Source organism: Carassius carassius, chromosome 46 (assembly GCF_963082965.1).
Source record: "Carassius carassius chromosome 46, fCarCar2.1, whole genome shotgun sequence".
In the NCBI taxonomy this organism is placed as follows: domain Eukaryota; kingdom Metazoa; phylum Chordata; class Actinopteri; order Cypriniformes; family Cyprinidae; genus Carassius; species Carassius carassius.
Window position 1 is genome coordinate 1,858,090 of NC_081800.1, and position 14,440 is coordinate 1,872,529.

The following is a 14,440-nucleotide window of genomic DNA, read 5'->3' on the forward strand; positions in this document are numbered from 1 at the left end:
GAGACCAGCAGTCATCTGCATCATAAAGATATGGAGAACAACTTGAGTTGAGATTTATACACTGTAAAAAGTGGAGATTTGCATCTCTACTGACTCATCAGCCATTAATAAAAGACTTTTATTGGTGTAAACCTATGAAGCAGGTTCATATTAGATTATATTTTTGACTCGAATAAAACCAGTTACATTTAATTTAATTAAGGTGCTTTTACATGAAGTGCATTTTAGGTTACAAAGTATTTTTTCATAGCGTCCTCAATCAAATAAGAACAAATATGAAAACTGTGTCTGCTTTGTGCAATAAGAAGCATGGCTTCCTCAAAATTAATGTGGGGTTTGTGTCAGGAATGCACGCCCAAAGAGAAAATGGGATAATTTGAGTTTTTGGAGTTTTGCACATGGAGATACTCCAGACATATGAAGTTTGCAGTAATTGTTTCTCAGATAACATTAAAGGTGGAGGGCCGAATGAGGGACCACCATACCTCACACCCTACCACACAGCGAAAGATGAAAACTATCATATGGGACTCTACGATTATACGAATCCCAGAACAAGAATTCATGCATGATCTTCAAAGGCAGTTGTTACTTAAGTTCACTCACAAATCCATCTCCCATATCTCAAACAGTCTTGCGAAATACTAGACCTAAAGACTAAGCTTTGTTTTTTTTTTTTTTAACAATATCAGCTTTGCTTGCCTGCGAGCTGCAACTTTACAAGTCTAATCTAAGCGTCTAGTAATGTTCCCTGTGGGGTTTCTGAAGCTTTGAACCTTTTGGAAAGGTTACAATGCAAAGAGAAGCTGTCAAAAACAACATTTCATATCCCATAACAAAACGTGTTCTATAACACAGAAGACGCAGACGTGTTGCTGGAGATCAATTCTCATGACATTAGTTCCTTCGAAAGTCAAACTCACACTTATTTAACTTATTCTACAAGCACAGAAATGAAGACCAGAGAAAGACTGCCTTGTGCTTCGCAGCACTCCTCTAGGTGCATGTGCATGTCTCAACCAGATGAAAAACAAATGTATGACTGATGGAATTATGTGTTGGGTGATTTATAGACAGGCAGCGGGTGCAAAACACTCTTTTCTTCCCCCTCTTCACTACAATGCAATTACCGCTGTTATTATTATCTTTGGACTACTGATAGTTTGTGGTTTTTACCCTCAATTTGAGTGAAAAATGGTCCGATCAACATTTACTGTTCATTATATAATCAGCAAGGACTGTGTAAAGCAAGATCAAGCGCTGTGGAAAAGCATATATCTGTTTAAAGTTTAGCTCTGACTTTTGTCACTGTGTTCCAATGATCGGAGAATGTACTGAGTCAACCTCACAGAACCATCTAGAATATGTGGCAGCATATTAAAAAACTTAATCTCAACATTGTCTCAACCTGATCTGTCTCAGTGCATCCATGGAGTTTTTTATGTCAAAACATCTCATTAAATTCACCCCAAATCAAATGATGATGATGAGTTCTGAGCTATGCTATGCTATCCATATAAATTTTATATTTCTATACTCTGATTGTACTTGATATGGACAAGTGACTTCCAATAAACACAAGTGCAGATCACAAAAACAAACAGAAGCTTGAGTTTCAATGACAGGACCAGAATGAAGAAAATCTCTCCACTTCTCTGCTGACTTAATTCACTATGATCTTGATAGTAATGTCTTGTGTTAGCAGTTCTCCTTCCTGATAATATCCATGTGTGTATGTTTTTGCGAAAGCTGAATGATATCACGTGTAAGCGCTAATGGGCAAGCTGACTTAGCCTGGGTGACTGGCTAACATTTCCCAGCAGTCAATGGAGTTGTTTAGCAACTAGCAGCAAAGGTCTGAATGAAAGAAATGTCAAAGTCATCAATCACCTGACAACTCCAGCTCCGCCCACTTGAGCAAGTCGTCACAATAACACTCCCTGCGCTCATCAATTAAACGAGGAGCTGGAATTACCGTCCAAAACAAAGCATTTGTGGGAATTACTGTTGTGTAATGTTTATTCAGCCTGAATTCTTCAACAAGACAAACTGTGGCGTCATCACACATGAGGAACACTAACACTACTAACAAAACTGAGTGAGTGGTGCTGGTCTTGTCAGCTTGTGTTGTGCGATGCTAGGTTGTTTTATGTGATTTGTGCAGTGCAGATGCTGAAGTGTTGGGAAATGCTTACTGGCCAATTCTTAAGAGCCCAAACACAACACTCTGCTGTCCTGTCTGTAATGTTCTGCTCTCTAGATATGGTTCAGGTCTCATGTTTAGCCCACCATCAATTTGAACCAGCAAACCTCTGCTCATCAAGCAGCATGATTTTAAGAATCGTTCATTTCATTTGCACAAAGTTATTGGTTTGTTCAAATCACTAAATCTAAAGAAGAGCACTAGTGATAGTGTTGGTTACCACTATCAAACACTACTAACAACATAGCCATGGTTGCATGAGATCTAGGTTTGATTTTAATAATTAACATCCACATTCCAACTTTGTCACCCACAAGTTGAAATTACTGCATAATGCAAACGGAATGGTTTTCAGGAATGGCAAAGTATAAATAAAACATTCATATAAAAATATTCTTTCACAAAATATACTCAATATTTTCAGTGTAAATTCTACATCTGGATTCATCACTATACCAGTTTCAAAAAGCTTGTGGTCAGTAGTTTCTTAATAATACAGCGAATGTGATTATTCCAGACTAGCAGCATATAGGAAATTTCTCATAGAAAAAAATATTGCTTGTTGTTTTTTTAACAATGCATTATGTAAACTAATAAAGCTATACTTTCAGAAGATACAAATCTCAGTGTATTCATTAAGAGATGCAGATCCATTTCTTTCCAGAGTCTCATTAATTACAGTTAACAACATTGTTTTTAATAAATAAATAAAATCAGTTTGGAAGAATTTAACAAGAGAGCACAACAGTGATCGTTCATATTTTCAGCACTCTTGGTTCCAGGAGTAATTTCTCCATTAATTTTCTCTTTAGAAATTTTCTTAAAATATAAAATTAAAACCTCAAATTACATCTGGAACCATGCTGTTTTTCTCTATTTGTTAATATCTCTGTAAGTTTCACTTTCATGCCTGCAAGACGTCCATGATCCAGTAGCTCCATTGGTAAATTCAAGATTCAGATAGTTGTAATGGGTTTTACAGCAGGTAGAAGACAAGAGAGCCTTATTTTAATCCAAACTGCTTCCTGCAGACTGAAAAAACACTCACAGAGAAAACTCTGTGGCATCAAAAGTATAGTAATTTACACTTTTTGGTCCCATGTTCCTTCTCACGCAATTCTTTCTCCAGACAAAACTCTATGTTCTTCCTTTAAAGTGAAGGAAAGATATCTGATGTAAGGACTTGATCAAAAGAACAGAGGCCACCTGACCATCTTTTAATGTCAGGATGAAAGACCCTCTCAAAAACTAGGTCAAAAGATCCATAGGCATTGCTCATTTGCATGTGTGCACCTCTGTCCTCTCGCTGCAAGTGTTGCATTTGACGTAGCAGCACCAGAAGAACTTGCAGTTGCACTGCCAGACGCGTGAATACTGGTGTGTGTTGTATCCTCGGCCGCAGCACATCAGGTCGCAGCCGTTGGGATGGTGCACCAGCGTCTTATTGCACACCCGGCCCTGAGTGCCCACGCTGCCGGTCACAGGGTCCTCCTCGCAGTAGTTGGGCGATTTCTCGATGTACACCAGATCTGTGTCCATGGGCTTGCGGTACGAGTAGGGCTTTTTGATCTTGAGGAAAGTGGGTCGTTTGTGGCGCGTGGCCTTGACCGGCTCCACATTGACAGCATGGCTGTATTTGTCTTTCAAGATGTAGCCGAGCTCGCGAAACTTGGGGAGGGTCATCCAGCATGTTCTGGTGGTGCAGGATCCAGACACACCGTGACATTTACACTCCAGCCGCATGTTCCTCTCCAGGACCTGAGACCAGCACAGCAGCAAGAATATGAGAAATCAGTGCTTTAATTAGTCATATGAATCAAAATTGTACCTGTTTGTGAAGATAAATAATTGTGCAAGCAATGTCATTTCAGACTGAATAGGTTTGCTTTGAACTTAAGGCTGTCTTACACTCCATGACTTTGACCCTGTTTACAATCTGCTGGAGGCCAGACTGCAGATTTTGATCATCCAGAATTGACCAATTTCAAAGCAATTCACGTAGTCTATAATGGGCACAGACTGCAATTTTCAGTTTATTTTGATAGTCCAATTCAGACAGACTACTACTAACTATAAATATATCTTCGCAACTACATGTCATCTAGCAATCATTAAAGTATTAATAGACTGTCTGCTTAATTTCTGCTAACACGTTATTTTGATGATTCACAACACATTCTTCTGACTGTAAATAACTTTGCATATACATGTTAACTTAATCTACTAACTGTAACCCAACAGTCTACTAATACTGAAAGTTAATTGAGATGTAGTTGCAAAGTTACTCATAGTTAGAAGAACGTCTAAAGTGGACTATCAAAATAAAGTGTTGCCCATTTTTATACCTCGGACTTTGAATTTGTTTGGTCAGAGGATTTCAAAAATGCTTTTAGAGCTGATCTTAAAACACATGCTGTTTTCATCTACCATGCATCTTCTAGTGAAATGTCATTAGTAGTAGTGTATTCCAGCCTTTAAGCAGGTGACAAATCCACAGTAATGTGTTGGTACACCATCATTTTTGCACAAAGAACGTGGAAAAGAACAACTAGAATTGGCTATCACAGTGCTGTTGGTGGCGGCTGTCAGGGGGGTTTATTCGGGTGCAAAAATGTTTGATTATTTTTACTCCATATAGTGCGAGGAAATCTGCAGGATAAAAAAGGTTAACATTTCTTCATGCCCGCAGCTCAAATGGTGAGGGACAACATACTTCGTTTAATATTTAGGTTACTAGGTAAATCATATCCCCGTATAAGCAATAACAAACGTGTCACAGGCTGGCCCCTGAAGCATCTCCTCATTCCATGACTTCACATTCAAAAACAAATGTACAATAACTGTATTGTCATTACACAAACTGTTATTTCACCCCACAACATACCAACACCAATGACACCACTCAAAATGGCCTTACGTATCACACATCAGCTCAGCGACTAACAACAAGACCTTCTGCTATCTGTTCTTCAGAGATGGGCACCATGAGCCAACGCCATTACAATAGCTGGCATGGATTAAGAATGGGAGGGGCACAGTCAAACAGAGCACTCTTTTAGTTTGTTCAAGACAAAACCTGCAGCTAGCATGATCCTGTAAGTCAGTTCACTAAGAGGCAATTTAGCTGTTCAGATAAGATGGTATGAACAGAAAAGGCTCCTTCTGCTGGCTGTGCAATGTCAGCGTGGAGGCCGGGTGAATGAGGAGGTGTTGGTGCCACGAATCAGCGCTCTGTGACCAAATGTGGAACAAGCTAGACATTAGATGGAAGCTTCTTTAACTTTTGTAAGACTTAACTGGGAGAGTGATTATTCTGCTCTCTCTTTAGCAGATAGACCTGTTGGGGTGTTGCTTAAATGACAAAGGAAATTTATGTCTAATAGTATTCAACAGATTTGAGGTTAATGATGTTTGGTCATGAGACATGATGTTTGGCTACACTGAAGTCTGAAGTCTACACTGAAGTCTAAACTGTGCCATAAGCCTCAGAAGCCTTGAAATATAGTGCATGCTTCATAATGAGTACTTTTGGGGCAAACTATTCCTTTAATAACCCATGACAACAGATAATGCAGCTTGCTGTTTCATTTACATAAACACAAAATTGTAGAAAAAGGTGTCCTTGACATGGGATTGAGGTATCACCCCTTGTGAAAAAGAAATACACTTTAGGACTTTTATTACAGTGTGACCTATTCACACGATTATATGTAATATTTTCGGATGCTTGATTGCATGACATTTACAATTAAGTGGAAATGTAAATACACTGAACCAAATTATAAACGCAACACTTTTGCATATGCCCCCATTTGTCATGAGCTGAACTCAAAGATCTAAGACTTTTTTTATGTGCACAAAAGGCCTATTTCTCTCAAATATTGTTCAAATCTGTCTAAATCTGTGTTAGTGAGCACTTCTCCTTTGCTGAGATAATCCATCCACCTAACACAGGTGTGGCATATCAAGATGCTGATTAGACAGCATGATTATTGCACAGGTGTGCCTTAGACTGGCCACAATAAAAGGCCACTCTAAAATGTGCAGTTTTATCACACAGCACAGTTTTGAGGGAGCGTGTTATTGGTATGCTGACTGCAGGAATGTCCACCAGAGCTGTTGCCCATGAATTGAATGTTAATTTCTCCACCATAAAAGTTGTTTCAGAGAATTTGGCAGTACATCCAACTGCAGACCACATGTAACCACACCAGCCCAAGACCTCCACATCCAGCATCTTCACCTCCACGATCGTCTGAGACCAGCCATCCAGACAGATGCTGCAACAATCGGGTTGCATAATCAAAGAAGTTCTGCACAAACTGTCAGAAACTGTCTCAGGGAAGCTCATCTGCTGCTCATAGTCCTCATCGGGTCTCAACATGACTGCAGTTCGTCATCGTAACCGACTTGAGTGGACGAATGCTCACATTGGATGGCGTCTGGCACTTTGGAGAGGTGATCTCTTCACGGATGAATCCCAGTTTTCACTGAACAGGGCAGATGGCAGACAGCGTGTATGGCGTCGTGATAATCCATCCACCAGCACATTCACACACTGAGCATGTTTGGGCTGCTCTGGATCAGAGTATACGACAGCGTGTTCCAGTTCCTGATAATATCCAGCAACTTCACACAGCCATTGAAGAGGAGTGGACCAACATCCACAGGCCACAATCAACAACCTGATCAACTCTATGCGATGGAGATGTACTGTACACTGTCTCTGTTCAAATCTAGATTAAAGACGCATCTGTTTGGCCAACATTCAAATAATGCATCTTATAATTTTTGACTGCAGTTATATCTGATCAAATGTGCATTATTATTCTTAAACTTGGGTTAAACTAATTCATTTTACATGGTTGGAACAGCAATTACTCTAATTATGTCGCTATTTGTTTCTATGTTTTGCCACGGGATTGACATCCTGTGGTAACTAGGATTTACACAAGCTCCAGGCTGGATCCAGAACACCTGAGAAGAGATGATGCTGACCCTCAGAGGACCTACAGAACTACCAAATTTTGCTACAAGTGTGATTGCATCATATAATAATTGCTATTTATTTAGTAAATATTTTATTAGCTATATATACTACAAGTGCACATTCAATACATGTAAGCACATCTCTTTTTTCTAAGGGACTGTATCACTTATTCCACATCAAAGACAACATAAAAATGTATATGCAGGAAAAAAGCATGGCCTCTAAATGCAGGTGAAAGTGAAAAAGCCTTTTAGGATCTTTGGCGGTTTGAGCATTGAAAGTTGAGACATAAACACAACATCAAAGATGAAATGTTTCCATCAAAGCTAGCGATAGGGGATACTGGTGTAATCCAATGTCTATTAAACTGAGCAGAAAATGGGAGTGGATTTGCACAGAGCTCGGTGTGTTGGAGCTGATCTGATTTGTAATCAAACTCTAGCACTTATTCTGCTCTTACCTCTAAAAGCTTCCTATTATTGCTGTGCCAGTCGAGTCTTGGCTTCGGTGCCGGATTGTTGACGGCTGCAAACCGCAGTGCCATAGTTACTGAATCCTTCGCTGTACTTGACTTTCACTTGATCCGTTCAGTGTAACCAAAACATCACTTCACTGATAGATAATACCTCTTAAAGGAATACTTCACCCAAAAATGAAAATTTGGTCATTTGCTCACCCACATGCTCATTTTCAGACTTGACAAGACCAGGCATGGCCAGGTGTCACGTGTCTCATAGCTCAACATGACCCACCAAGCTTTAATATGCATAAACAACGAATGCATACGTAATAAGGTCAGCCATAAAAAATAACTGTCCCTGCGTCCCAATATGCATGTTATCCATCATAAATAGTATGTGAGATTGGAATAAATGTGTCCCAAAAAAAAGACAAAGGATCCACCTGTTCAAACAGTTCTCCATGAGACTGGGTTGGGCCAACTGTTCCTTTAAAGGAAACTCTCGAAAATGGAAGATGTTTGACATTTTTATTTACAGGAAACATACAAAGCCAAGCCTTTGCTTGTATGACTGAACACATACCTTTCGCCCTACTTGGTTGTTATGCAGATTCATAAGTGTCCTGGCGCTGTGTTTGACCTCTCTAGCATCCATAAAGACTTTGGAGAAGCCCAGGCCGTAGTGGATGTCTGCCGAGCAGCCGCCCCATTTCCATCCGTCGGCGTGCCCGTGGAAGCCCTGCTTTTCTTTGTCACAGCTGCAGTCGCTGAGGTTTCCCTGCATGCAGGCGGCTGTGATGGCATGAGCCACTCCTGCTGCCATGATGGCATACGTGAACGCTGCCTCTTTACTGCCTGTCAACACAGAGAGAGAACATATTACTGTATATTACAACAATCACCGTTCTTCAGAGATAATGGATGCAAATCAAGCACTTCAAATAAAGCATCAAATATCTGCATTAGTCAATAATTGAATGTGGTTAGAAATTTAAAATGACATTTCTAACATGCATCACCTTAGGATGTTGTCCAAATCTCTTTGACCACTAGTGCATATGTGTGTACAAAATAGATATGTGCAGACAATTTTGCAATCAGTATAATAAGTGTGTACTTCTTGTTTTAAAAAAAAGAAAGAAAGAAAGAAAATCATAGGTAGGTAGTATTTTGAATGTGTTACATTAGGACCATTTGTGCAATTTTATTAGGAAAATAGCTCTGGGGGAACGAGTGATGCTCTATGAATGATTTATTGCCAGGTATGTTTACACATACGAAGAATTTGTTTTGGTGGCTTTCAAACTGAATGAAAGTGACAAGACAGGAAACTGATATTAAAAAGAATAAAAATAGGATAATAAAAACAAAAAAACACAATATACAAAGTAGACAACAGATGGTATTTGTGTGTACAGGTTATGTACAAATGCAAGGAAATGTAGAAAGAGGTGTTAAATACATCAAATGAATAAATAGTTATTGCCAGGTCAGATGTTCATGAGATGATCTACTTCTTGTGTGAAGAAACCAATGGACATCTACTTCCTGAGGTTATCACTCATAGCTTCTCCATAAATCACTGACAGACACCACTGTATTTTCATAATCGGCAGATGGATAACAATGAACTCAATGAGCTGTCATCCATGATAGCACTATATAGATAAATAAACAATGTGATTTCTCTCATGTGGTGTTGAGACTCTCTGTTCTGTCTCATAATGTATATTATTGTGTAACTTTAACCGTTAACATTTTCCAATAAGACTCCATTTAACATTTTAACTACATCTGCTAACATGAACTATGAAAAGTACTCCCAAAGCATTTATTAATCTGAGTTCATGTTAATTTCAAAATGTATTACTGAATTATTAAAATTAACAATGCTAGTGTTAATTATATTTAATATGCCTGTGCGAACATGAACTAACAATGAACAGCTGTATTGTTATTAACATGAAGAAAAATGACTAAATATGGTAACAAATTATCGCTCATTACTAGTTAACTAAAGTTAATTAATGGGATTTTGTTGTAAAGTTACGATTTAACCCACTCTCGTATCACTGCAGTGTTCAGAAATGAGGCTGTAATTCAATAAAATAACACTGCTTTATTTAAGGTTAAACATACAACGTACATCCAAATTGCAAGTGCACATCAGATTATACACCAATCAGAAAAATGTGTGACAATTCATTGTTTTTATGTTTAGGTTTTATGTTATATATTTTATATCTGAGCTTTCACAGAACCCATAGAAAACTAATGAAACATTTTCATCCTGGACTTTCGAAGCTAGTTGTTTTTCAAACAGATTTAGTAAGTTCACATGAGATTTTGAAATGTAAAGATGTATGAGTCTAAGGGTGCTACAAGAATCGTCTGCTAATTGTGCTTTTGAGTCATTTGAAGTGTCTCTAAGGCACTAAACACAATATTAGGGGCATACGAATATTCACCAGTAGACTTGTGTCTCTTTACCCAGATTTACTCAGACTGAGCTTAGACCTCATGAACTTTTCTGATACAGCAGCTGTGAAAGTAAAAGTTCATTTGTCTCAGGTAGCATCTTATCATGCTCTGCACACCTGTGGAAAAACTCTTCAGGCTGCAAATACCAGCCCAAACACTGATGCATGCATAAAAAATGTGAATACCAAACTCTGAGATGGCTTTCAGTCAGAAGAAGGGGCCATACTCTTAAACATAAAGGTTCAACAAGAACCGAAAAGGGTTAATATACCTTATATAAGAGAAGAGCCACAGTCCCACACAGAACTTTATATTATTTAGTTCTTTATAAAAACAAACCATCTGCTGGTGCTTTAAGGAACTAAGAAACCTAAACACATAATAAACACATAATAAAACCGCAAGAGCTTTTGATCTGCAAAGAACTGTACAGCAATTAAACATGGTTCTCCAAAGTAGATTTATATTAGAAGTTTGTTTGCTGAACCTAAGAACACCGAAGAGCTTTATTTAAGGTTATTTAAGTTGTTGTTCATATTGCCGTCTGGTTTCGGAGATGTTTTGGAGCGCATGCATGACCGCAGGTTAGAAACATGCTCATGTAGCTCATCTGCCAGACATTTCAGGCATGTGCCACGGAAATCTTGAAAACTTGGACCGGTCGATCTTAATAACTGGGACTAGTAAAGGAGGTAACTGTTTTACCCCAAATTAAACAAAATGTATAATCCGTGACCAAATTAGGAAACACTTCCCTCTTTCCAGGTTCACCCAAATGCTGTTTTAGACATCATACGAGAGGAGATTTCCAACATACCCACTTTCAGCTCTTTTCCGAAGACGGTCCTCTCTCCGAGCGCGGAGCAGTTCCAGCGTCCGTGTCTGAACTGGAACTGGCACTCGCTGAGGCCCATCTGTGCGCCCTGTCCGATCACGATGAGCGCGTCCGGCCGGCTCTGACAGATGATGCGCTGCCTGGGCGCCAGACCCGGGATCCGGTTACATATGATGCTCGCTCCCAGCGCCAGCACGGTGGAGAACCGCCTACGATTGATCAAAGAGGAATATCTTAATATTTAACATTTGGTTGCTATTCAAACAAATATTGGATAGGCTATCAAAAAGATAAAGAGCTAATATTGTACAACAGCCTCCGTCGCAGTCATGACAAGCTGCTCGGGCACCTGGACGACCACCGGACACACCGCGCGCGCGCCCCGAGGGCGTCCGGTGCTTGTCCAAAGACCCCTGCGAAGTGCGCAGCAGATCACTAAATGCCTTTGGAAAGCACCATTATTTAAAAGGCCTTTACTCTAAAAAAGTGCCTTTCCCACTGAATCAAAACTGTTTATTTTACGTCGTCGCACTATAGATGCTGTAGGACAAAAAAAAAAATATATATATATATATAGGCCTATATATTCTAATGCAGATTAGACACCAGACTGCGTTAATTATTCCAACAACATTAATAGTGTATTTGTGTGTTTTTCCCACAGCTCACCCCATTTTCAAGTAGATTATTCCGATACAAAGGAAAATGTGAAATATCCAACGTCGTGTTCTTCTGCTCATGATGGTCCTGTCTCGTTTCGCGCAAAAGTAAGGAGAAACGGAGCTTTCAGGTTGAACAGTGAGTCTATCAGTAAATAAAGTCCGTCTGAAGTAGTCTGGATGTCCAGCAAGCACTCTTCTGGCGGCTCATGTAGCTCAGTCAAGGTGTCTGCAGCTCGCGCACAGCGGCACAGGTGGAGCACATCTGAGCCCTCATCCTCCACATCTACTTCATATATCTGGGCGTGTTTCTGGGGGCCCTGAGCCCACCCATACAATCTCATTTACATCACAGAAGTCGTGTGTCTGCTTTTATTCAGATCCATAAATACCACTATTAATAGAAACAAACACAGCCCGTCATGCAGTTAGTTTAATAATCAGTTAATGCACTCCTTAACATGTCTCAACATAACAGTTGATTTCCACATTTGTATCAGTGAATTAATGTGAATTGTCAAGTTGAGTTTACAAGTGACACTTCCTTTCAAAGTGTACATAAAATGTTTTTTGTTTTTTTAGTTAAATCTGTGTTAGTTTTTTTTTTTTTGTAAAGTACAGAAATACTACTGTAAACTACTGTTAAGTGTCCAGGTGGCGTTCTTGATGATAAACTAGGAATAAACAGGCAGCTGTCAGGCATATTTTGATGTGGTTTAGGAGTGCTATAGAAGTCTGGAAGGTAAACTCAACTTGTCTGTGTGCTTTAAAAAGGTTTATTGTCTTAGTTATGGTCAATTCTCTCACATTTTCGCCCAGAGAGCCATTGGTGACACTAACTACAGTAGCTTTCAAGGAATGACTAAATGTCAGATCACAGAGTTCTACAAACCTTTGTAGAGAAATAGTAAAAAATAGCTGTACCCTATTATGTAACGTCATTATGATCAAATATGGTATAACTGCTTATAGCTGGAGTAAAAAAAAGAAAGAAAAAAAAACCCTTTTCTAGTTTTGCAAAAAGACAGCTAAAAAATATATAAATGTTTGTCAGATGAAATCGGAAGTTTATATTGTTCCTTCCTACATATAATTTCACAATAACAGAGCACATATTGTCACATCATGTAATTGTAGTTTTCCTCAGCTCAGCTTCAGTTGAGTGTCTTTCCTGTTGGGCACTATTCAAGACAAGATGCCTTCTCATTACTGTACTCTGTACTCAGCCGCAGCGCTAGCGTGAAGGTCACTGCAGTGTGTGGAGATCTCTCTGATACTGACACTCTTCTGTTAAATTGTTATATTAAGTTATCATTGCCAAAATAAGGAGATGTAGTACTGTGCATTCAGAAAGTACTAAGACTGCTTTATTCAGGTATTCTTTAAATAAATGAGCTAAGTGTCAAATCTGTTTTTGCTGTGGAATGTGGACAGATGTGAAAAAATTATGGTGTGAATGAGGGTTTTGTTCATTAAAAATAAAACCATAAAAACATTACTTGTAAAATAAACATTAACTGAAATAAAATATTTAAAAGCTTAAACTTATTTTATTTCAGCTAGTTGCCACGGCAACATTTTTGTTCACTTCATACTGAAGAAGGCTAAAATAACAAAAAATAAATAAACCAAATCTAAAACTTAAAGCGTCAGTTCACCCAAAAATGAAAATTATGTCATTAATAACTCACCGTCATGTCGTTCCAAACCAGTGAGACCTCCATTTATCTTCTAAACCAACCCTTTAAGCTTTATAAAAACGTCATAGGCTTATACATACTTAAAATAAAATAATAAATGAAAAAAAACACAACAAAGTACTAAAATTTTAACTAAGATCCAAACAACCAAAAATATAAATGTAAAATCTAATTAAAAGTATTAACAAAAACTATAATATATCAACGATACTAAAATAACACTGAAGGCCCTGCATTCACAAACAAATAGCTATCGGCCTCATGCACCAACTTATACATGTTTAGTTATCTGTTATGTTGTTATACCATCTGATAAAAGATTAGTGGCGTTTCTCATCAACTGAAACAGGCTTCATCTGGTCTATTCAGGGCAATAACTGATTATGTTTAGTTCTACAGTTCACAATCACATGGCTTTGTGATTTTATGGTTTCAGGGAAAAAATAAAATGGAATTAAATTCAGAATATTGCAGTATATGCTATCATTTTACTTATTTGTTACTTAATTGCGGGGGCAATGGACTTGTACGTCTCTGGGTTATGCAAACTATTCGGGTGTGTACTGTACAGAATTTTGTATGCTTTAATTTACAGAGTTATGTTTCTATCAACTTGTTAAAAATTACACCTTCACTTGAAACCTGCATGCAAAGAGTAAATGTATTAACTGTCACTCATTCATCACGATCTCACAAAGTAAAAAAAAGCACCATGAAGGTGACTGACTACACGATGAAACTTTTTTCAATTCATTTGTTTATAAAGGTGAGTGCGTGAATTCCAACCTTTACTCCTCTGATTGGCCATTGCGTTTTAGAAAACAACAAACATTTTTGTGAATGGCTGCATTGCTCACCTCTGCAAAATCATTTGACGCTTTCCAAAGCAGAAGGGCAGACACACTGTACTGTTTGCCAAATCTATTTCGTTACGCTATTGTCACGAAGAAATAGATCCTAGACCAGGAGTTCCTGAATATAAATAACATTTGCTGTTTGAGAGACTTGATCTCGATATTCCGAGACGTACAAAGTCGTTCAGTAAACACAAGTCTAAGAGGATAAAAACACATCTTAGCAGAGGATGGTTTCGATCCATCGACCTCTGGGTT

General features: G+C 38.5%; 1 protein-coding gene across 1 annotated transcript; it reads right to left on the reverse strand.

Annotated features, from left to right (window-relative positions):
* Positions 1 to 2,997: 2,997 nt before the first annotated feature.
* Positions 2,998 to 11,736, reverse strand: LOC132129585 (protein Wnt-7a). The gene is made up of 4 exons (XM_059541219.1): positions 11,639 to 11,736; positions 10,952 to 11,178; positions 8,237 to 8,508; positions 2,998 to 3,961 (listed from the first exon to the last, which is right to left on the reverse strand). Exons 1-4 carry the CDS (start codon positions 11,707 to 11,709, stop codon positions 3,479 to 3,481), a joined length of 1,053 nt encoding a protein of 350 aa, XP_059397202.1. The 5' UTR covers positions 11,710 to 11,736; the 3' UTR covers positions 2,998 to 3,478.
* Positions 11,737 to 14,440: the final 2,704 nt, after the last annotated feature.

Bases quoted from the DNA above. Each gene is read 5' to 3' on its own strand.
- LOC132129585 (XM_059541219.1), bottom strand. From the start codon at position 11,709: ATGAGCAGAAGAACACGACGTTGGATATTTCACATTTTCCTTTGTATC. The intron at 8,509-10,951 runs GTATGTTGGAAA...CTGTGTTGACAG, and splicing joins CGGAAAAGAGCTGAAAGTGG to GCAGTAAAGAGGCAGCGTTC. The intron at 3,962-8,236 runs GTATGTGTTCAG...TGCTGGTCTCAG, and splicing joins ACAACCAAGTAGGGCGAAAG to GTCCTGGAGAGGAACATGCG.